At 34.7% G+C, this 23,471-nt stretch overlaps 4 protein-coding genes across 5 annotated transcripts in view; 2 read left to right on the forward strand and 2 right to left on the reverse strand.

The window, feature by feature from the left end:
* Positions 1-4,538: 4,538 nt before the first annotated feature.
* LOC21401732 (DUF724 domain-containing protein 2) lies at positions 4,539-12,152 on the reverse strand. 2 transcript variants are annotated; one of them, XM_010096099.2, is made up of 10 exons: positions 11,405-12,152; positions 9,761-10,162; positions 8,962-9,411; positions 8,392-8,587; positions 8,048-8,265; positions 7,100-7,174; positions 6,882-6,981; positions 6,428-6,529; positions 5,492-5,662; positions 4,539-5,385 (listed from the first exon to the last, which is right to left on the reverse strand). In XM_010096099.2, exons 1-10 carry the CDS (start codon positions 11,900-11,902, stop codon positions 4,685-4,687), a joined length of 2,913 nt encoding a protein of 970 aa, XP_010094401.1. In that variant the 5' UTR covers positions 11,903-12,152; the 3' UTR covers positions 4,539-4,684. The 2 variants fall into 2 exon arrangements, with proteins under 2 accessions (XP_010094401.1, XP_024020019.1); XM_024164251.1 differs by lacking the exon at positions 7,100-7,174.
* Positions 12,153-13,140: 988 nt separating this feature from the next.
* LOC21401733 (nifU-like protein 1, chloroplastic) lies at positions 13,141-15,273 on the forward strand. Its single transcript, XM_010096100.2, has 4 exons — positions 13,141-13,551; positions 14,485-14,621; positions 14,712-14,896; positions 15,082-15,273. The coding sequence occupies exons 1-4, from the start codon at positions 13,215-13,217 to the stop codon at positions 15,251-15,253; spliced, it is 831 nt and encodes a 276-aa protein (XP_010094402.2). The 5' UTR covers positions 13,141-13,214; the 3' UTR covers positions 15,254-15,273.
* On the reverse strand, positions 15,223-16,556 carry LOC21401734. The gene is made up of 5 exons (XM_024164253.1): positions 16,209-16,556; positions 16,006-16,124; positions 15,644-15,832; positions 15,459-15,510; positions 15,223-15,370 (listed from the first exon to the last, which is right to left on the reverse strand). Exons 1-5 carry the CDS (start codon positions 16,470-16,472, stop codon positions 15,242-15,244), a joined length of 753 nt encoding a protein of 250 aa, XP_024020021.1. The 5' UTR covers positions 16,473-16,556; the 3' UTR covers positions 15,223-15,241.
* A 5,524-nt stretch (positions 16,557-22,080) lies between these two features.
* Positions 22,081-23,471, forward strand: part of LOC21401736 (patatin-like protein 2) — a 3,335-nt gene continuing 1,944 nt past the window's right edge. Inside the window, exons 1-2 of the mRNA XM_010096103.2 lie at positions 22,081-22,277; positions 22,823-23,260. Coding sequence (XP_010094405.1) covers positions 22,146-22,277; positions 22,823-23,260 — 570 coding nt within the window. The 5' untranslated portion in view covers positions 22,081-22,145. The remainder of the gene's footprint in view (positions 22,278-22,822; positions 23,261-23,471) is intronic.

A 23,471-nucleotide genomic window follows, 5' to 3' on the forward strand; every position in this document is an offset into this window, starting at 1 on the left:
TTATTTAATATATTTAATAATATTATTTATTTAATATATTATTACATGTTTTCAAAAATTAAACCACCAAACGCAGTTTCAGTTTTTTTTAAAACTGAAATCAATCTCTAAATAAAACTACCAAACGCATTTTTAGAAATAATTCAAAAATGAAACTAAAAACGTTTTCATTTTCATTTTCGTACAGAAAATAAAAACGTTTTGGAACCAATTCCAAACGCACCCATAGAGTTCCTCTTTAGTACTATTATTGTTAGGACCGGCAATATGAGTTATGATACGATAATTTGACTTGAAAACGACACGAATTTCACAGATTAGGGTTGAGAAAAAGAGAAATTCGGATCAGAATTGGATAATAATATTAGATAATTTCACACCTCCACTTTAAAATGTAAAGTTTAAATTTCCCAACTCCTAAATTCAGAAAAAAAAAAACAATGATAATAATATTGGACGTGATATTAATGATACATGATAATAGGAATAATCTCGATTGTTTTTTATTTTATTTTTATTTTATTTTATCTTTCTGTTATTTTCAATGTTGATTCCGAACTTAAGAGGTCATCTCACTTGAACCCTTAAATTTCAAAATGTCCCCCTTTTTTTGTTTTGCTAAATAAAATGTCCCCATTCATATCTAACAAAAGAACGTTCTAATTATTTTAGCTCTTTTTATCAGTTTGTCAATCTCTTTAGCTGTGTTTAGAATTGATCCCCTTTTTTACGTTTTTCGAGAAAGAAAAAATGAAAACGTTTTCAAAATGACGTTTTGCGCAATAAAGATAAAAAATAGAAATGAAAATGATTTTTTTAATTTAGTGTAAAATGAGATATAAATAAAGTCATTTTTCATTTTTTATTTTCGTTTTCTCATCTCTCGAGCAGAGAGAGAGAAGGAGAGAAATATTAATGAGTTTTTTTATATTGAAAATAATCTCTTGATAAAACTACCAAACGTATTTTTAAAAATGATTTCTGTCTGATATTGAAAATGTTTTCATTTTCATTTTCATACAAAAAATAAAATCATTTTAGAACGAGTTCCAAACGCACTATTTGCATTCATCACTGCGATAATGATCACCATACTACTAAATTATAGGTCTCACTCTCCTTTTGTAGAGATCACCTTTCACTGGTAATGAAAACAATACTCTTTATAAAGAGTTGTACTGTACTAACTAACAAATGACGGTGACCTAGCGGTATAAAAGATTATTGTGGTTGGGGCCATGGGTTGGGGTTTTCAATGAACATTACATACTATCAGCATCTAGGACATTCTAAAACCTCTTAGTATTAAGCCCAAAAAAGGTAGTTTAATGTTAGTTTCTCCCTTAATCCTAAACTATTTTTTTTCTTTTACCCAAAAAAAAAAATGGCAATTCGTTCGTGGTAGAAATTTAAAGCATATGCAATTCTTTTCCCACTTGTTTAAACCTACCGTCCTATACATATGTTGATATTGACCTAAGAAAAGTTTAGCCTTATTTGGTCCTACATAAATATTGCCACGCATTTATATGGTCCAATAATATATATATATATATATAGTCAACTGCAGTCGATGTACGACATGATTTTCTTCAACTAAATTTAAATATATGGCCCCAACCAACAACCTCCGCTTCTCTTTCTCCCTAATTACCCCGTGAATGATTCCATTGAGTAATGATGGTTATCTGTTTCCTTGTTTGAAGGATCAGTTTGGCATTAATTTGTGTACTATATATATGTGTGTATGTGTGTACATGCACGTTCCCACGCTACTTGGTTGTTTGGATTTTAGGTAAAATATAAATAAAAAATAAAAAATAAAAAATATTTTCTCGGACGCTAGAGTTGGTTTTGTCTGTACAGGAATGAGAACTGTATACGTATATGCACGTATTTATATTGGGACTGGTCGTAGTCTCTTTAAACTAGGGGATCACTACTTTCAACCAACAAAAAAAAAAAAAGAAACCAAAAGAAGCAGGCAGTTGGGAACTAAACTTTGTCATAATTCATTCATGAACGTTGATGAAACCAGCTGGACACGAGACCCCAAAAGTACACATTGCGAGGAGCTTCAGTGACAACATGTAGCCGTACATTTACAAAGGTGCTTTGATGAACTACAATAATTCATACTTTCAAACGTTAAATTTACATTAAAAATTATTTACTCAATTCATGATGATGTGTTCACTTTCACAAAAACAAACAATGATGGATCGAAAACATATGAAGCCAATATATCTATATCTATATCTATCTGTATATATATATATATATATATATCTACATCTATTTATATTTATATATATATCTATGAAAAACCGATAACATATTATGATCTGTTTTCATATCTTCAACATCTATATATCTTTGTATATTATGATCACCTTCTAAATACATGGTTGAAGAATGTATAAGGATTGAACAAGATTCCTCATTAAATGAAGAAACGATCGATCCTTGTCCAAATTTAATGTAAATTATCTTAAAATGGCGATTGGTGCCTCATGACTAGACTAGCTAGACGCGTTTGAGCCCCAACATGTGTCCCCTTTCATTAACTCTCTAATTTATTTTTTATTTTGGTTTTGTTTCCTCAGCAAAAGCCTAAAAGGCTAGTCGACTCTCAACTGTGGTATGGAACTTTTTTTTTTAATTATTTTATTATTATTATTTTGGTTCGTGTTCAACTAGGCAAGGGTGGTAGGTGAGTGTTTTTATTGAGACAAGCAAATGACACGGTTCCTCTTAAAAACGACAGCCTAACTCCAGCATGGCATTGGTAGGGGCTGCCAGATTTCTGTCTTTTTTTAATTTTTTCGTATGCATTCGGATTTGCGGGATGGAAGCCGGAATTAGTTGACAATTGTTTTCCGTCCACTGTAATAGAACTCACTGACCATCTCTCTGTCTCATTATTTGATCAGTAATTAAGACCTGTAACTACATATATTACTAATGTCTTCTTCTCTTTTTTTTTTTTTTTTCCTTTTTTTTATTATAAATATTCTTTTCAATATCTGATTTTCTTGTGAAATTTTGCTTCAAAGTAGGGAATCATATTGGCCTTTCAATGTAGTGTTCGAAATCGTGAAATGTGAACTAACATTAAGTAGTGAATCCTTATGATAATTTAAAGTTAATCTCACAAATTGTCTATGAGGTTTATCTCAATCTCATTTTGATTCTTAATTTGTTAAACGTTCTACAGTTGGTCCTTAATGTTTTATTCTGTTTCACTTTCAATCTTTTTGTGTAGTTTGGTGTTAAATATTTGACGAAATTTATAAAAATTAACAATTAAAATTAGAAATATATAAAGTTAGGGACTAAAAATTTAAAGCAATACCAAAAATAAAATAAAATTTAATTGTTATAAATAGTCAATAATTGTGGTCCCTAATTTACATAAATTTTACTAAATTTTAACGCTAGTCAATAAAAAGATTGAAAATGAAATAAAATAAAATTTTAAGAAACATCCAAGTATAAATTTCAAGAACCATTTCTAGAAATAGCCCCTATAATTTATAACCGCTAGGTTTACTGCCTAGTACCTTCCCATTAACGTTTCAAGGGACCCATGTTTATGTTATTGGTCGATAATTAAGGGATGATGGGTTGGTATAGCTTTTGAATTTTTACATAGGTTGCTATATTGGTAAGAATATCGTTTCTCTTTATTTACTATCAATAATTTGTGCGACATTAAACCCACAGTAGTTAATCTGAAACTGGATAATTAAGGGAGAAATAGGAAAATAAGTCAAGACTTGAGATGAATTAAAATTAATAGATTAATAATTTATATAGGTTAATAAATAGGCTAAATTACTGTTTTTATCTATAACTTGTCTAGTTATGAACCATAACTTGGCAAGTTATTGTCCAGAATTCACGGTTTTTGTCCATAACTTGTCTGGCTATGAATCATAACTTGACAAGTTTGTCCATAACTTATCTAGTTATAAACCATAACTTGACAAGTTATGACCTATTAATTTCTATAACTAAACATTGGCCTATATACTTTCTTAAGCTTTTCATATTGACATATTTTCTATTATTTCCGTATAATTAATTCAAAACTGTGTGTTCCCTCGATGAGCCCCAAGATCTTTTCCGTAGAAGATGAGGATGGAGAACGAAATGGCACCATTTTGATTAGCCAAAAAGCCCCTGTAATTTTGCAGAACTTCTACGAAGTTTAAATGGCCGTTATGGGTAAAATTTTTAGTTCTAAAAGGTTGCAGAATCCTTAGTAGAGTTTTATATAATCAAGGCCTAGTCAAATTTTTACATAGGTTGCTATAAGATAGAATGGAAATAGACATGGGGAAGAAGAGTGAAAACTGAGTGGACGATAGTAAGAGATTTCAGGCCCTTTATACTCGGTGGTATCCAGAATTGTTGGCTATAACCGAAAGGATTAGGAGACAAGAAGTGCACTACTATATTCCTTTTTTTTTTTTTTTTTTAATCAGCAAAAAAACTTTATAAAAGATTGCAAGTAGACGAACTGAGATACATCATAACTTAAGCCATCTGCTACAACAAACAAGTAGCGAAAATGCTAATATTACACGCTACTTGATCAGTGTCGTGAATCAGTACAATCATTATCTGCAAAAGAAGAAAACATCCAGGAGAAGAAGCAATACAGAAAGGAAAACCTCAGTCAGGCCAATTTCAAAGGGGCAGCCACTAGTTTCTCGAAGACGAGCCGAGCGCTTCTAAGGCTTTCGTCGATAGCATCCGTGTTCTGCTGTAACTTGGCCAACTCAACATCCTTGGTCTCTAATTGGGATTTGAGTAGCGCATGCTTCTCTTGCAGTTCGCTTATCTTCGTTTCAATCTCCTTGCACTCCTCCGCCAGCCTAGTCTTTTCGCTGGCATACTCCGACTTCTTTCTTTCAGCGTTTTTTGACTCATCGCGAAGCCGCTCCTGCCTATCTTTAATCGACAGCAACTCACTCACCCGGTCTCTAATTGCCGCGACGTTAAACCCATGCTTTTCCAAGTCAAGGAGGCTCTCCAATGCGCTGGAAAAAACATTCCCACGATCATCGAATCGCAACTTGCTTATCTTGTCTACCAAGCCCGAGAATGTTACCATGTTACCGATGGCCAGCCCTTCCCTACATTCCTCTTTGCACTTATAGAGAGGGCGAAAATGTGGCCTTTGCGGCAATGTTTTGAAAACGTCCATGGACTCTATGACTTTCCATACCGGCGAGCTCTTCACAAAAGGCAACCTCTGAACTTCCTCAGGCACAGAGTCATTGGAGGAAGCAATCGCAAGAGATTCCTTAGCCATCACCGTCGCATCAGGCTGTTCTCTATCCCCCTTCCGTTGGTCAACCAACTTACTAATCGATTCTACAAAGGAAACAGATACAGTCCACCAAAGAACTCAAATAAGATGCTAATACTAGCACAATAAGAAAAACAAGTACCCAGTGGTTTACTTGCAAAAGTAGCTTACTTGTTTCAGCAACACCCGGTTGACACTGCACTAGGCCGACCCACGTCGACAGCGGCCGATCATCATCATCGGCACTATTTGATGGTCGAGTAGAGACCGACCCATTTTCCGTTGTCATGCATTTTGTCCTGGAAGCATCAGCTCTTTTTCTTCTGGAGGCCTCTTGCAAATCTACAACATACCAAATATTGATATAACAAGTACATTGAAATTATTCCGAGCATAATCTTCTTTATTCCCTCGGACAATTTTTTCTATTTATTCAAAAGAAAACCACAAAAAAGGGGAAACAAAAAAACAACACACACAAACACACGCTCACTTCTCTGATATGACTTCTCAAAGCCATCAAACAGAGCAAACGAGAAGCATGCTTTGTAACTTCCAACATCGGAATCATTTCCCGTACTCAATTAAAAGGCTTTGTTAACATCTTTGCTTCATTTACATCCTTGTTTACATAACTGATGTCGAAGTTTACCTTCATAGGTAATATCTAAGTAGGCTACTATCATTATTTACCACAACGGTTGTTATTATTAAAATAAATAAATAAAAGGATTTTTAACACTTGTTCCACAAACTTTTTGGGGCACGGCACTTTCATCACTAAACTTTTTCTTAACAAATTTAGTCTTTGAATTAGAATTAAATGTTTAGAGCTCTTGTGATTCATTCAGGAAATGAATTGTCAAAACTAAAAATAAAAGTTTAAGAACGCAAGTGTCAAAACTACAGGACGTTCAGAATGTACAGGTGTTAAAAAATATTTATTATTGTATACAAAAGTCAGCCCCATTAACGAATTGCCACTACTTTGTAAATTCATTTAAGAACCATATTAAACACTCCTCTATTGTCCTCAGCGAAAAATAAAAATAAAAAATAACACTTGAAACACTCCTTTAATGGAATCAAGGCTACAAACTCCCCTACCTGTAGTTTGCACGCCTACTTGAATAGGCACAGCAACTTCATTAGTTGGACCCGCATTTACAACAATTTCCTCAACGTGTTTAGCTCCCTTCTGAAGAATAACTACAAAACATAAAGCATGATTATGACTCTGTAATTACGAATATCCACTAGACGATTAAAATTAGACCTTGTTTGGTAGAAGGAAAAAGCGGAAGGTGGAAATGTGGAATAGGAATGAGATAATTAATAGATGCATTTTAAACAATTAAGTTGTTTAGTAGCAGGGATTTGAAGAGGAAATGCATTGAGAGATTCAAAATCCTCCACCAGACCCCAATTTTGATCCTTATAAAATTGTAAGAATCGCAGGAGGGAATATACCAAATACAATAGGAGAAAGGTATTCACCTACCTTACAGGTACCTTCTCTTTCCTTCCGATTTTATTTCCTCACCAAAAAGTTAATACATACCTCCTTCTGATGATTCTAGACCTAAGACCACTACTTTTTTTGGTCTGCCCCTCTTTCGTTTACGACTGCTGCTTCCTCCAGCTTGTTGCTGCTTCAACTCCTGCACAACAAAGGGCACACATATACACAACCAATCAGAACTGAGCTCGAGAACAAATAGACGTAGAATGAAGCTGAATTGCAATTATGTTTGTTTCATGCCACGTTTAGGTTTATACCATGTTTGGAATAAGAACCAGGCTGTGAAGCAAATCAGCCAAAATAGGGTCACTGGCAAGTTGAGCTGACACAACCTGGGTGTCAATAGCTTGTTTTAGATGGAATCCACTGATGCATTCTTCATAATTGAGAATTTTGCTGATTTCAAATTCATCTTTTTCCATATTTTAAATATTTTTCAAACAAATAATATTTCAGAATTTTTGCTAATTTCACATTCATCTTTTTCCACATTTTAAATACTTTCAAACAAATAATTTCAACAGACTTTCTAATTTCCCTTTTGCGCTCAGAATTTTAAGGGGTCATAAATGGAAAAATGGAAAGAGAGGAATGTTTTTTACCCTCTATTTACTCGTGTTTAATTACAAGATAGGAGATGCTAATTTGGCGCGAACCACATGGATTAAATAAAGAAATGAAGAGCCAATCCTAAGTAAGTTTCCCTATAGATTTGTTTCTCTTCAAATTAAATTAAACCACAAAAGTCCTTTTATAGTCTTACTAAATTTTAATCCATCAATCTATACTCATTACACAAAGACATTTTCATACTTTCAGCTATCAATTTTCCTATTCCTAAACTTAGTAAGCTAAAGAAAATTAGATTCTTTTCAATTCCACTTCCTAATAGGTAAATAAATACCAAAAAAGGGAATCAATGGTCCTTTTTTTAATTTCTAACTATCTCTTTCCAAGTACAAATTAGAGTAATGTGATTGATGCGTAACTACCTTGTCTAAATGCTTACATGCTACTTTCACTCAAGCCATTCAAACACCAAATACCAAAGCAACTTACGTTTTTCTCCTTTTGGGAGGACAGTGGAAGTAGTTCCAACGTCTCTTTGACAATCTATTTAACTACCAAGAACTGTCTGCGCTGTTGGATTAACAAACCTTTCACTTCATTTGCACAGGATTGTTTATATACAACAAACTGCTTACCGTGCTCTCGTATTCAGCTGCATCATTTGAATTCAGCTTCGAATCTACGGTTATCACTGCCAATTCCTCGTCAAGAATCTGACAAGGAACTTCGCCCGATAAATCCCCCATTCCCTTAGTGTCTGAGGCAATTCTGACAGGGACTTCAACTTCTTTCTTTCCATCCTCTTCTACCAAAGTTTCAGTGGCTCCACCAGTACTTGCATTTTGGGCCTGACCTGCAAACAATGAAGCACCAAATTCCCTTTGAAAAGGAGAATGCACCAGTTGCAATATCTGCCTTATTATTGTTTTTTCTTTTCATTCTCCCCCTTTTTCTAATGAAAAAATACATTTATATATACCTACAGCTGATGTTGGCAGGCTTCCAACTTGAGACTTTTTAGGTCTTCCTTTACGTTTCACAGGATCCGTTCTTTGAACATCTACTGATCCGCCTTTTTCTCCATCAACTGCACCATCTTTCTGTCTGTCAACTGCAAGGTCTTTCGGTCCGTCAACTGCACCGTCAACTGCACCGTCTTTCTGCCGCTTAGTCCTCTACACATTAATATATCTTGATCAGGAATACTACAAAATCAGAGAGAGAGAGAGAGAGAGAAATTCAAAGGGTAGAAAGTTAACCATCCATGTCCAAAAAGGGAGACGGAATGTGAAAGCACTAATCATGTGCAACAGTTTACACTCAACAACTAGATTCATAAAAGAAAACCGCATGTTCACCTTACATAACCCATCCATAATATGACAAATGGATAGTAGTTTCAAAATATACACATTTCTTCAAAGAATAATGGATCAAGAATCATGGATGTGGTTATAGAATATACATATAAAAAATAAGAATCAGAAGAACCAATAAATCCATGTCACGAATGAAAATCACGTTGGGATGGATGGAAAGTTTATCTCACAGCTCTCTTTTCTGCAAAGCTTTCAAAATTGAACGGAAGAACAGGCTTTCTTAAGCGCGTGGACACTTTTGCTCCTGTTGGTAATGTGGCTAATGCACTAAGCTTTTCTTTCTTGGCTTGACTTGATGTATCTGATAACGGGGAATCCATTGGAATTCCGTCTTTTAAGTTTTTTGAAGCATGACCACGTCTACCTATACGGGTGGGAGCCGATAACGTTATTGTCTTCAAACTTAAGGTTCGGACAGGAGAAACTGATTCCCTGTTGTAACCTTTAGAAAGCTCCGTCAGATTCTTCTTGGAATTTGTGGGTTGAGGTGTTTGCTTTGCCCTTTTATCATCAGAAGCATCCAAACTTTCAGGTTTAGTGGCCATGTCAGCATTATTAACATTCATGGGATCATGCTCTAACTTTTCTTGCAACTCTGAATCTGGAGCAACCCAGACATCCTGAAAAAAAAAAAAAGCCCGTTGATTAAGCTACTAACCACAAAATAATTTCCACAGCATATTAATCACAGAAACTTTACCACATGCATGCCACCAAACGGTCAGTTTCTACTAGAACACCAAGGTGACGACTCAGCTGAATACAAGCCAAAAGGATAACACAGCTTAACAGCTCGCCCCCAAGGTCACTTAACAAGCAATGCAATATAATATATCATCACTACTGATGATCACCACACTTTTCCAACCAATCACAAATTCACACATCAACCCTAGGAATGATTATAACACAGGTCAAAAAACTAGTAACTAGCATTTTCGTATTTTTATTAACATCACATTCTCATACCTTGGAGCGCATGTTCCACTTTCCATCTTTCCATTCCACAAGGGGCCTTATTTCTGCATGACTAAGTTCCTTAGACTTCGTACTATGCTTGAAATTGACTGTATACATCTTCCCAGCTTGAATCTTGGTAATTTCACTAGCCCGCCAAGCAAAATCACAAAATGCATCTACTTTCTCGAGTAACTTATAAGTCCTATCTGCGTAACGAGGAGCGGGAGGGCGGATATGGTGAATGTCTACAACATGTTGCCAATGCTTAGCCTTGTTGAGATATTTCACCATAAAGGTATTGTCCTCATTTTCTGTCACCACAATCGCAGGGACCCAAGCATCGTAAAAATCTGCAATATTGAAACTCACTTCTACGTCTGTTCCTGGGCTGAAAGGAGACCCTGTCATTCGCTTTAAAAATTAAAATGAAAACCAAATTAATTTTGTCCACGTAAAATAAAACACGTATCTATATCCAGTTGTACAGAAACTTGTTACTTTTGAAATGATGAGCGAGAGACGTAAAGGTTGGAATCCTAGACGGAAATGAGGAAGAACTACAAGGTACATGTGGCATAATCTTTATTGTGAATTCGGATAAATAAAGCAGACATTATGACAGTGAAATTTAATGTGCATGCAACCGAAATCCAAAATTGGATTAACAGAGCATGAAATCTAATAATTCATTCTAACTATACATAGGAAAATTATATACTCAACGAGACCACTCATTTCATATTAATACTATCACTCAAACCAAGCCTTCAGATAAAGATAAGAACAAAGAAGATTTGTAAAAATACAATTATGGCACGATGTACAATAGAACCATCATAACAATTAGCAACCGGAAAACGGACACATAAATCGTAAGTACAGGAGCACCTTTAGTTCATATCCGTTGTGAAAGTTGGAAAAAATGTAACACTAAGATCTACTGCCGAAAACTAGTGTCTTCATACATAATACCAGCCAAAAAAGAGAAGGCCAAAATCAAACTTAATGCTAGTTCAGACATCAGATACAGTCTGAGCAAGAAAACTAATGTGTCCAACATCCTCCTCACATGCAGCAGAAAAAGAAAATAACCCCCCCAAAAAAAAAGTTTCGAATTTCAGGCACCCACCAGAGAATATTTCTGATAGACATACTCTCTTATAACTTACACCAAAGAGAAAAAGGAAAATAAAAAAGTTGAAAAACACCAAAAACAGGGGGGAAAGTACTTAAACTAAAGGTCTAAATTATAGTTCCGAGATCTTCCTAGTTCCTTCCATTATTTCTAACTTAATTCTAGTTCAAACATAAGCATGCTTACATGCAGCTGGAATTAAAAAAAAAAAAAAAAAAGTCTCACATTCAGAAATACACTTCAAAAAAACAAGAAAATGGGAAAACGTAAGACGTTTAGGAAACAGCAAAAAGAAGGGGGAAATTTTAAAATTAAATGTTAAAGTATGGTTCAAAGATCTTCCTTAATAAATACTAGTTCAGACAACATGCTTTACATGCAACAGAAAAATGAAATAACCCAAAAAAAAAAAAAAAGGGTCCCACATTCACAAAAACACTTCAGAAAATCTTTTAAAAATGAGGAAAAAAAAAGGTTCCGAAACGCCAAAAAAATAGAAATTAATATTGAAAAAATACCTGTTGTCTTTTGGGGCGAACCCAGTGACCACCAACCCAGTCCTGATGAACCCGCATTTGGTTCTGATCAAACTCGATCAAATCAGGAGGGTTATCGAAGAAAACTCTGTACTTGCAATTCCCGAGGGCCTTCTTCACCACGCCCGTCCACCATCCATCTCTGTAATCGGCGTCGACAACCACTCCGACCTCGAAATTCAGGCGACCGACCTCCGGCGGGAGTGGCCGGACGTAGCAGAGGTCGACGTACTCCCTCAATTGATCGGTCCCATCCTCGGTGACGAGGTTTCGGTACTCCACCATAACCTTCTTGTTGTTCTTGTTCTTCTTGGCCGGGGTGATAGGATTCTCGATAATGGTGGCTCTGAACCAGGCGCCTTTGAAGCCTTCTTCGTCGCTGCTGACCTCCACCTCCGAGTCTTCTGGGAAGGTCTGGTTGTGGTTGTGGTTGTGGTTGTGGTTGTGGTTGTGGGGTTCGTTAAGGTCGAAGCCCGCCATGGCTGGTTTGGATTTTGGGTGTGTGAAGTGTGGGGAACAGGAAACCCTAAAAGCCCGAATAACTAACTAGAAATGTGAGAGGAGATTTAGTAGAGTGTACTTTGACTACATTACAGGGTCAGCCTGCTTTTGTGGTGTACTTCTTGTTAAATGCTAAGATTAAAGATCCAAACTTTTTTTTTTCTTCCTTCCTTTTTTCTGGATTAGGATTAAGCAAATCTTTGTGATTAGCACCGAAACCGATGTGTGTGTATGGATCTGACAATCTTATTTGGGGTTTTTTTTTTTGCGGGGCGTTTGGGTTTGATTTGTCTGTCTTTCATCAAAGATCAAAGATATAAAATATTCTAAAAAATATATATAAAAACGAGGTTGTTCTGTGCCTTTGCTAAAAAATTAAAAGTAATATGTTAACTAATGTGTTAACTAAAAGTATTAAAAAATTAAAAAATATACATATAAAGCATGTTTATTTGATGTATTAGAGCATTATATTATATAATATGTTAATTAATGTGTTAACTAATGGGTTTTTTTTTTTATATTTTCACAACAGAAAAGAATTGTTGTTTGTTAATTAGGTTAATTTTTTCTGACAGTTTGATCATTGTTGTTTGTTAGTTTAATTAATTTTTTTATGGTCTGATTTATAAATATTTATTTTAAAAGATACAGTACACAATAGATAATTATTATTGTACATAAATATAAAAAATTAATCTAACAGTTAAAATATTAAAATTAATAATAAAAAATGACAGTTTCTACCTTTCAAATTTTTTTCAAGATGTAGTAGACTTTTCTGTATCAACATTAAAAAATAACTTTTTAATTATTTAATTTTTAAGATTTAATATTTTTTTTAAGATGTAGTAGACTTTTCTGTATCAACATTAAAAAATAACTTTTTAATTATTTAATTTTTAAGATTTAATCTTTTTTAAGAATAGATAAGATTATCAAAATATCTCTGTAGTATTCTATCAAAACTTTTAACAGAAGATTTTTTTGTTAACGAAACAATAATTTAAGAGAAACGAATGTTATTTTTAAACAGAAATTTTTTTGTAATTAATCATTTTTAGTTTATAGTAAAAAAGAAATTTTTTTTTTTTTTTTTTTTTTGGGCTGATATTTGTGCATTATTATTGCGTTAATAATACCGCACCAGTGTTCCTGCACCACGAAAAACTTTTCGTATTTACAACTGAGGACCCTCAAACTCTTGAAATAATAAATTGCGAACATTTCCCTTCTTCTTAATCACAACTTCAGACTTGAAGAAGAAGCTCCTCGCTTTCGAGTTTTGACCATGGCGTCTCTAACGACCCTCGGAATCCCTAAATCCCCAACGCCTTCTGGTGATATCCTTCTCAAATCCCACCAATTTCCACAATTCATTCCTCTTAAACAACGACGAATTACCTCCCAAAGCAAGGGCCTTTCCAAAACCGCGATTAGAGCTTCGAACCAAAGCTCAACTACTGGTTCTTCGTCTTCGCCGGGACTGTACTCTGCCCAGAAATTCGATCTGACAGCTCAGAACGTTGACTTCGTTCTGGAGGACGTTCGACCTTATCTCATTTCTGATGGTGGAAACGTTGATGTTGTGTCTGTCGAAGACGGTGTTATTTCTCTCAAGCTCCAAGGTCTGCTTCTTTTCTTCTTATTATTTTAATCTTCGTCGAATCATGGTTAATTCCATCGTTTGTGGTTAATTTAAACTTTTTATAAAAACTAAAAAGTTCAAATTTTCAATTCAGTTTTTTGGGTGTACAACTCAGGTTCTTCAACTTTTTTTTTTTTTTTTAATAGATTTGGTGTTGTGTTTTATGAATTGTTTACATGGGGATTCAACGACCAAATAACAATAATGATTTACTTCCAATTCCAAATAATTATGATGCCATTTTACCATATGATTAGGTAGAGGAATGATCATAAGCTCATTAGAACTTACGTATACCAGGGAAGCAAAAATGCATGAGTTGAATAAAAAATATTTCCATTTACCAAGATGAGTGTTGATTCTTTATGATCTGAGTGAACCAGGCCAATGTTAGAGTTGCTATATATTTCATGTGTATGAAGAAGAGCCATGAATTTCCTATGCACCTATAATATAAGGTTCTTCAAATTGGGTTTTCTTGTTTTGAAGTACATCTGTGTTTTTGTGGGGGGAAGAACAGGAAGAAGACATACTCAAATCGTTCAGTTTTTTGCTTCGACATAGATTAAGTTCAAACGATTAAGATTTCAATCTTTAAATCTCATAGAGTAATTATATCCAGCTCTGTTTAATCTAGTTCTTGATGCTTGTGATACATAGATTGCCTTTAGAAGATGAAGTATTTGTATTTGTTAGATAAGCGTGTGTATGATAACTTCGAGACATGAGATTTCTCTATTTGTATGACTGCTGGAGCATTGTTGTTTTCCATGTTTCTTTTAAGCAAAACTTGCATACCAGTTAATAATCATATAGATTTCAAAGAAAATTGGTGAAGATGACAAGGAAGTTGATCGGTGTGTTCTTGTAGTGAGACATTGCTTGCTTGCATTAATTTGGAAATAACCAACAGGGGCATGCGGGAGCTGTCCGAGCTCAACTACTACTATGAAGATGGGGATTGAACGTGTGTTAAAGGAAAAGTTTGGCGACGCTGTCAAGGATATCCGCCAAGTCTACGATGAAGAACCAAAGGAGACAGCTGTTGAGGTTAGTTTCTAAGGCACCCTTTTGATACGGGGAAAACAATTGGTTAATGCTGAATGAGTTTAGTTAAATCCCAAATGCTGCAATTTGCAGGCAGTGAATGGTCACCTTGACATACTGAGACCAGCCATAAAGAACTTCGGCGGAAGCGTGGAAGTGTTATCTGTTGAAGGTGAGGATTGTTTTGTAAAATACAAGGGGCCCGAGTCAATCGGATCTGGAATCAAAGCAGCGATCAAAGAGAAGTTCCCGGATATTGTAAACGTCGTCTTCACACAGTAGGTTCTTCTCCATCTCTGTACGTCTTCTAGGAAAATACCTTTGATGATAAATATGTGAATTGTGAGGTTTCTGAAGCCAGGAGATCGCAACTACTGGGGTTAGAGTTTGTAGTTTTTACTTGGTTATTACAATATATTTCCTGTGAATCCTACAAATTGATCTGTTCATATGATATATGTAGTTGTTTATTCTATACGGATCAAGTTTTGGGGAATAATGAAATCAACGGATCCAATTTTGGTCTACCACGCATTATACACTCTCAATTCCAACTTAGATTTTATTACTGCTTCAACATCATTTTCGTACATCAAAGAAGGCCATTTGGAACAATGTCTGAACTATTTCTCTAAGAAGTTGCCGTTATCGTTATCTCGATCAGCCGATAGCACAGACTTCAGCCACCGAGCCAGATTAATCAAAAACGGCGTGTAAGCGAAGTAGCAAGTGATTGTCCAGCTGACTAACCCCTGCATGTGATGTGAGCAACTACAGAAACTCAAAATCGTCCTTAGAGTACTCAGTAATTGGTTTGAAAACTTTTTGTTTATTACCAACCTGACCAAAGATTTCAATGTTTGGCTGTGGATAATACCAAAGGTGGAAGAACCTGCGGAGAATTTAAATATTAAGCCTAATACAGACAAAATCCATATATGATGTACGTATATATACACACATACACACACATATCTATATACAACACACATATATAACTGTTTCTGCAAGAGATGTGTCCTTACTTGATTAAGGGAATTTCGGCAATGGGGCAACCGATTCCAATAATGCTTGCTAGGGTGAAACCCAGCAACGTCCTGTCAAGGGATAACCAAAGAAACTCTGCTAATCCAAATAATATGTAGGCCTCAATGTTGTCTGCAACTCCAGCTTTGTACATTTCAGCACTTAATTCTATGAATATCACAAGTGCGCTTCCTTCAACAAGAATTATTATCGTTATGCTTTTTTAAGCCAAGGTATCAGAGCAGAACTAAGAAAATAAATTCCATACAAATACAATTGACAAACCCATCAAAGATCAATAAAATAATAAATAAATAAATTGATTAGTGCTATTAATTCAAGAGATGGACTAGAAACTCACATCAATGAAGCAAACACTTTCTCTTGTGTGCCCTCTGGAATCTTTGAAGAGCTCCTCTCATCTAATAAGAGTTGAAGTAATCCAACAGTGCAGTAGAACAAACCAAGCAAAACCGGAACCTATTAATTATCAAGTGTAAGCAACAACTTCGCAATTTGTCCAAGAAATTGAAAGGAAAAAAAAGGCACTGAATTGGGTTTTACCCAGATGTTTGTGTGGAGTGGACCAACATCAATGGCTCCTTTATCATACACCACAAGACCAACCCTGGAGTGAAGTCCATCAATCAAGGGTCCCAAGAAGAAACCCGAACCGAAAAGGGCAACCGAGATGGAAGGCCAAGAGCTTCTGAGGGTCTGCTTTTTGAGGCTGCAGGAGTAAGCTGGTCGCGTGGACTTTGCAATACTATTATTGTTTGGCGGATTGTATGCAAAGCAGGAAGATCCCAACACAATCAAGGAATTCATATTCACATTCCGTAATTCAAATGCATTATATATGTTATATATATATATATACTAGTTTAAGTAGTTTTCAATATATGAGGTATGTAGTCTTGTTAGTAGTTGTTGAGGTGTCTTGTGGACAGTTGGCTCTTTTAAGAACATGATAAAAACTATGTGGTCTCAAAGTGTTATACACCAACCAAGATAGGGAATTCCACAACTGCCCTCTTTAGTCACTACCATTCGAATGTATTGAATTTTGTATGAATTTGACTCACTCCTCCAATTGGGTCCTTGCTATTACATTGACACTATTGTTTAGTAGAGTAGAAACATGATTGTGAACAAATTGAAGAAAAACTATTTGCTAATACCATTTTGGTAATTTCATCTTTAGGTTTATGTTTTGCACCACTACCTGTGTTTACTCTGGGTCAAACAAATACTAGGAGTTATTATTTATTTATTTTTTTTAAAGAAATTACTCGTTTTGCCAGTTTTCTTTTATTGCTACTTTTCTCGTTTTTATTTTTTATTTTTATTTTTTTAGGGGAACTTTCCTCGTTTTTGTTACTCCTCGATTTCATTTGCACTAGTTTCTCATCCTCCCTAATGTTTTTACAATTTCCTTTCGTCAACCTTTATTAATTAATTCTTCTAAATAATGGCGTAATTTAAGTCGAATATTAGCATATACTCATCTTGAGATACTTTTTTTTTCTTCCTACCCATATTTTAGTAGTTTTCCAATTTACTTCTGGTCTCCGTTAGTACTTTCTAGGAGTCTTTAGCCTATAAATAATATAAACTTGAGTCCAATGTCTTGGTGAATCAACTGTTACAATGACGGATTTTGGACTCTCAAACCGCCCTGTAAGAATTATGGTTGTGTTTGGAGTTATTTTGTTTTTATTTTTTACGTTTTTTGAGAAAGAAAAAATGAGAACGGGAGAGAAATGACGTTTGATACAATTAAAGACAAAAAACGGAAATGAAAATGATTTTTTAGTTTAGTATAAAATGGAAGATAAATGAAAAAGTCATGTTCTTATTTTGTTTATGTTTTCTCATCTCTCGAGTAGAGATAGAGAGAGACATTAATAGATTTTTTTATACTGAAAATAATTTCTTGATAAAACTACCAAACGCATTTTTAAAAATAATTTTTATCTGAGATTGAAAACGTTTTCATTTTCATTTTCATACAAAAAATAAAATTATTTCGGAACGAGTTCTAAACGCACTCTATGTTTTTCTTCGTGGCTTACAACAAGCCTAAAGTTAGAACAAGTGTAATTTGGTGTAACATATGAGCTTGATAAAGTCCTTTGTTCCCGGCTTTCTAACATAAAAAACATCTATGAACCATCCATGCCAAGAATTGTGGGGTTTGGCATTGAGAGAAATTTCCTGTGCGACTCTGATGCACTAGGGCGCCAATCAGTACTCAAGGAAGAAGTTTGTGTTTTGAAACTTTGTGTAGGAACCGAGTGCTTGCTCATAACTAAACTCATTCCATTTGAATGTTCCGCTTGCCTTGCTATGTTTCTGAACCACTCTAGGCTAACTTTCGTCGGCATGAGAATCAAGCAGGACATGGCTGACCTAGAAACAGTTTATAAAGGCATAAAATGTCGGAACATGGTTGAGCTACGTCCATTTACAGCCGCTATTTTTGGTGCTAGAAGAACAGAGGCTTATGTTTTTGTGAAATTGGCCGAGACTACTTTGTGTTTGGATTTACGAGCATTGGACGCGCTTCGTAATATACCACCCGAGGTTGTTTTAGATGATTGGGGGAGGGTTCTTCTTTGAGCGATGAGCAGATTGCGCACGCTGCCATAGATGCTTATGTAACCTTCCTTGTTGGGAAACGTCTTTTTTTCTAAACTCGCTCAAATATAGGTTATAGTTTAATTAGTTGGAAGTTTCTTTTATTAATTAACTTGGGTTTAGGGATTTGAATTATATGTCTCAAGATTTATAAGTGGTTCTATGGTGTTTTGTTAATACTTGTTTACCATTGAAATTTCATGAGATTTTTTTTTTCCCTTTTTTCATTAATCAAATATATTCTTGTCCCTGATCAAACCCCATGGTTATGGTTCATAGCTTATGGTTGATTTATTCCTTTATTCTTGTCTTTCAACTAATAGAGTTTTATTTTGAAGAATATTAATATTCACCTTAAAAATTTCATCCATTTATATTCAAAGTCGTCATCACGATAACGTATTAGACTATTAACGAATCGATCTAGAACAGTCTTTGTTTCCTCTATTTTCTTGCTTGACACAATTGAATAATGCATTAAAGACGGTTTAGCTTCCATTCAAGTAATTATCTTGTGAAAAATAACAGGGACGTTTAATCAATGTTAGGTGTTATTTTCATATCTTCTTCCATTCAACTATATAGTTGTTACGGGCGATCACTTGAGAGATTTGTTATGATCAGCCAAACAATAATAGATAAAACACACATAAGAAGAATATACAAAATTCATAAGCAACACTTGATTTGATAAATATAAATATATTTGTTTTCTAATCGTCCTACTAGACTAATTTTTCTTAAATATATCCACCATATTTTTTAAAATCTTATATTTGCTATGTTAGTGTTCAGTCCAAAACACATGTATTAATCTCGTATTGGTCTTAATTTATCTAAGCCTTGGTCAACGAGGATTGAAGCATTTTGAACCTACCCCCTTTTGAATCAAAATTGTACTTCAGCGACTATTATCAGTGTTGATGCCTCTTTTCTTTTCTTTTTTTTTTAATTCTTTTTTTTTATAATTATTTCAACTTATAAATCTCTATAATTTATACTAGAAGAGAATATGCATTTATTTGTTCAACTTTTTTTTATTCAACAATCTGTATATATAATAAATAAATGTTTAATTATTTTCATAAATGGCCGAAGTATATACTCTAATTTAAAATGTCCTTAATGTTTTAAAATGGTTCATTGCACTCTCAATCTATAGAAAATAGTTCAAGATTCCTTCTGTCTAACTCTGTATATAATATTAATGGTTTGTTGATGTGGCACTAATATTAAAATATTTAGAACACTAAATTTTATTAAAAAAATAAAAAAAGAAATAATTAGGGGAAAAAAACCTTTTAACAATTTCAAAACGGAAAAAGAAAAAAAAAGGGAAAAGAAAAGAAAAAAAAAAAAAAAAAGGAAAAAAAATCCTTTTGCTCATTCCATCACCCACGATTGTCTCCGCCGACCACCGTCTCTTATTCTTTCTTCTTCCCTTGGGCAAGGATGTTCATCACAGTCACAGACATTAGACAATAAACATACTCTTGTTTGGATCACTGAAACAACAACTATTTGTAACAATCCCTCCACCAAAAAAATAAAAAAATAAAAAATAAAAAACAATTGCAATAACGGCAGACATAGTTGGGGATTTTTTTTTTTATAATTCTGATTTGAAATTGTGTACCATTTTACCTGTGCAAGGCTTGTCCAAAAAGCAGCCACAAAGCAACGGATTGTGAGAAAATGTGGAAATGCAAAATAGTACACCAATCGCCCAACTAGAACAACCCACCCACCCCCGTCTCAACGACCACCGAAATTCCGCGTATATTGCGATTTCCTCTACTGTTGTCCCTCATCCGTAGTTCCGCCCCTAGCCGAGGCCCAGATCTCGTATCCTCCAATGCGGTTTGGGGAGGAGCGTCGTTGTCGGAATTTTGAGTCACCGGGCAGCTTGACGCCGGTTCGTGTGGTGGGGTGACAAAGGGGGCTAAGAGGACGACATGGATGCCTCAAGGAGTGCGACGACGATGGCCTGTACACGGCGGCTTATGAGGTGGGCCGCGGGAGTCGCGGCATTGGCACTTTCGCCGGCAGCGTTAAAAGTTTAAGTTCCGTTTAATTCATTAATTCAAGTTTTTATTCGCTTTAAATATAGAGTTAAGATCAAATGAGAATTAGATATATGGCGAGATTATTTTGGGCATTTAATATAATTTTAATAGATTTAATTAGGATTTAATGTTATAGTAAACTTTTAATTATATGCTACGCCAATAAATTGTTAATATTATACACGAAGTTGGACAGAGAAGTATTTTGAACTATTTTTTATAGATTGAGAGGTACAACGAACCATTTTTAAAAATTAAAAAGCATTTTAAATTAGGATATAAACTTTACATTTATGAAAATAATCCTAAATGTTTTTTTTTTTTTTTTTTTTTTCATTTGCTAGACCATCATCTTGTGTACGTTAGATTTTACACCTTTCTAACGCATGGGTTCTTTTTTTTTTATGAAGTTAGTTTATTCGAAAAACAATTATAGATTGGTCATATTCATTCATGTTTGCAAAGATGCAAAAGTTGTGCTTGTTCAAATTCAATTTTAATTATTCTAAATTGAATTATCAATTTTACTTATATATTTCATGATAAAAATAAGAAAAATTATATTAACAAGGCCATCCTTTCAAACTTTTAAAAGTAAATAACCAATTTTAGTTAAAAATAATTAGAACAACAATATTTTTAATTGAAATAATAACTTCATATGTAATTTTTGCAAAGGAAAAGAAAAGGTAAAAAAAGGGGCGTGGGCGTGGCTCATGCTATTCTATAATATAAATAACCATTCTATTCTAGGTGCTTGTTCTTTCTTTGCCGTCTTATAATTTTATAGGGCTCCATCTTATGAGGATATTGTTTAAGCGCACCACTGTAAGTTATTATTGAGACAGATTTCGCATCTCATTTTTTATTATATACGTGTTAGCACACCTCTCAAAAAATAAGAGTCAATCATAAAATTAACATTTAAAATTAGTCACGAGCCATTAATATCACTAATCACGGATTGTTAAATGAGTCTCTAACAGATAGTAAACTACTTATCAAGTCGGCATCCTCTCAATTCTATCAGCAGCCTACCAAAACGACTTAAGCCTATCTAGAATGAGTCGTGAGTTTCTAACAACTCGCGGGTCACGACTCAACGAACAAATAGCTCATCGGACGAGCTGTCCGACAACCTTGCTGACTTGGAGCTCAAGTTTCAGATATGAGATATACTTCCCACGACTTTCTCCAAAAGAAATCAGCATACACGCTATCTCATAGTCTATTTTCCGTACTAAAGGGTGGATTGGTAGGTGGTGAGCCTCTAGATTGACACATGGTCGTCCATCATATCCACTTTAGATCAAAAGGTAACAGAAAAAAAAAAAGAAAAGAAGAAAGTGGGGTGCATTTTAGAACCAATAAGCTCGGCAAAACCCAAAAGGGAACCCCATTAATTATCTTACGTAGTGTGTAAGAATGGGCTATAAAAGTAACTGCATGGCCCCAAAATGTGGTACACATGCACAGGCGTTTTCCTCATTCTGTTAAAGAATAGAAAGGGGCCATCTGATTAAACACAATCTTTACTAGGCCAAAGATATCAGCTGCATCTTCTTTCCATTGGACAAAGATTATTGAATATTTTCAAGCATTGCTTTTATATGCATGCAGACATACATACATACAAACATAGATACATACATACATATATATATACACATATATATATATATGTATATATCACCTTATTCCTCTCATATCCCATCCATGATCTTGTGAATTGTAGACCTACTATTTCTCAGCCATTTGCCCTGTATTCTTTTTTTTTTTTCTGATTAATTTGCTAATGGCTGCCGAGAAGCAGATGCCAATATCTCATACCAATAGAAAGCTAATGACAATACTCAGCATTGATGGCGGCGGAATCCGAGGTATCATCCCGGGTACTATCCTTGCCTTCCTCGAAGAAGAGCTTCAGGTCATCTATCCACTTCTTATATATCTTTTATAGTTTTAGCATCCATTCATCAAACACATTTCCTCTGTGCTATACGTGTCAGTTGGAAAAATTTTCAATAGGGGCACACTATGAAAAACAGACGATCAGATAGTAAAACCTTTATGAAGACACGTTCAGACAAACGAAATTTTACATACAAGAATCAAAATTTAAAGTCTTTGCCACTGATATTTGATATACATAGACACAGACAAACGACTAGACCACTAATCGGCGGTTTAATTTACACTTTCTTTATATGTACAACTTGTTTGGTAAGAACGAAAAGATCATGAAGGGCAAGGGAGAAAAAAGAGAGTTGAAAAAAAGTATATAATTAGTAGACCCCATTATTTTTAGTTCATCTACATATAGTTGGAGAGATTATTGAGTGAAGAACTTGAAGCTAAATCTTGATATCGATAAAATTTTAATTGTCTATATCACTCGTAATTTTTTTTTTTACCTTACATCAACACGAGGGATCATAACTTCTTGTAATATTGTTTATGAACAATAAGTAGAAGCTTGATGGTCCGGAAGCAAGAATTGCAGACTACTTCGACGTAATAGGAGGGACAAGCACCGGAGGAATAGTGACGGCCATGCTCACCACACCATATGATGATCAAAATGGTCGTCCACTTCCAGCTAAAGATATCAACAAATTTTACTTTGAGGAAGGCCCCAAGATATTCTCCGACGAGGCTAAATCGGCCAGGCAACAGACTAACGGTTGGAGAGAGCCGAGTAGCATAGTCGGTAAGGTCTTCACGCAGATAGCAATGGCGGGCATGTGGGCTTTTGCCAAGCTAAAAGCACCTGAATACGATGGGGTTCACCTGCGTCAGAAGATCAAAGAGTTTTGCAGAGGCATACTATTGAGTGACACTCTTACTAATGTTGTAATCCCTGCTTATGATATGCAAGACCTGCGTCCAATCATTTTCTCTACTCAACAGGTCAGGATGATCAATTTCCTTTAATATCTTTAAATTTCTTTAATTATACGTCTTTATGAATAATCCACTGGCACTAGTCATATATGTGTCATTTGTCAATTATATGTCGTTTGTTTAGTCGTATATGTCTTTATAGGTCTCGGTCATTTTACCCCAACAAATGCCACGCCGTTTATATATATATATATATATATATATATATATATATATA

Source organism: Morus notabilis, unplaced genomic scaffold (genome assembly GCF_000414095.1).
Source record: "Morus notabilis unplaced genomic scaffold, ASM41409v2 Scaffold227, whole genome shotgun sequence".
Taxonomy (NCBI): Eukaryota; Viridiplantae; Streptophyta; class Magnoliopsida; order Rosales; family Moraceae; genus Morus; species Morus notabilis.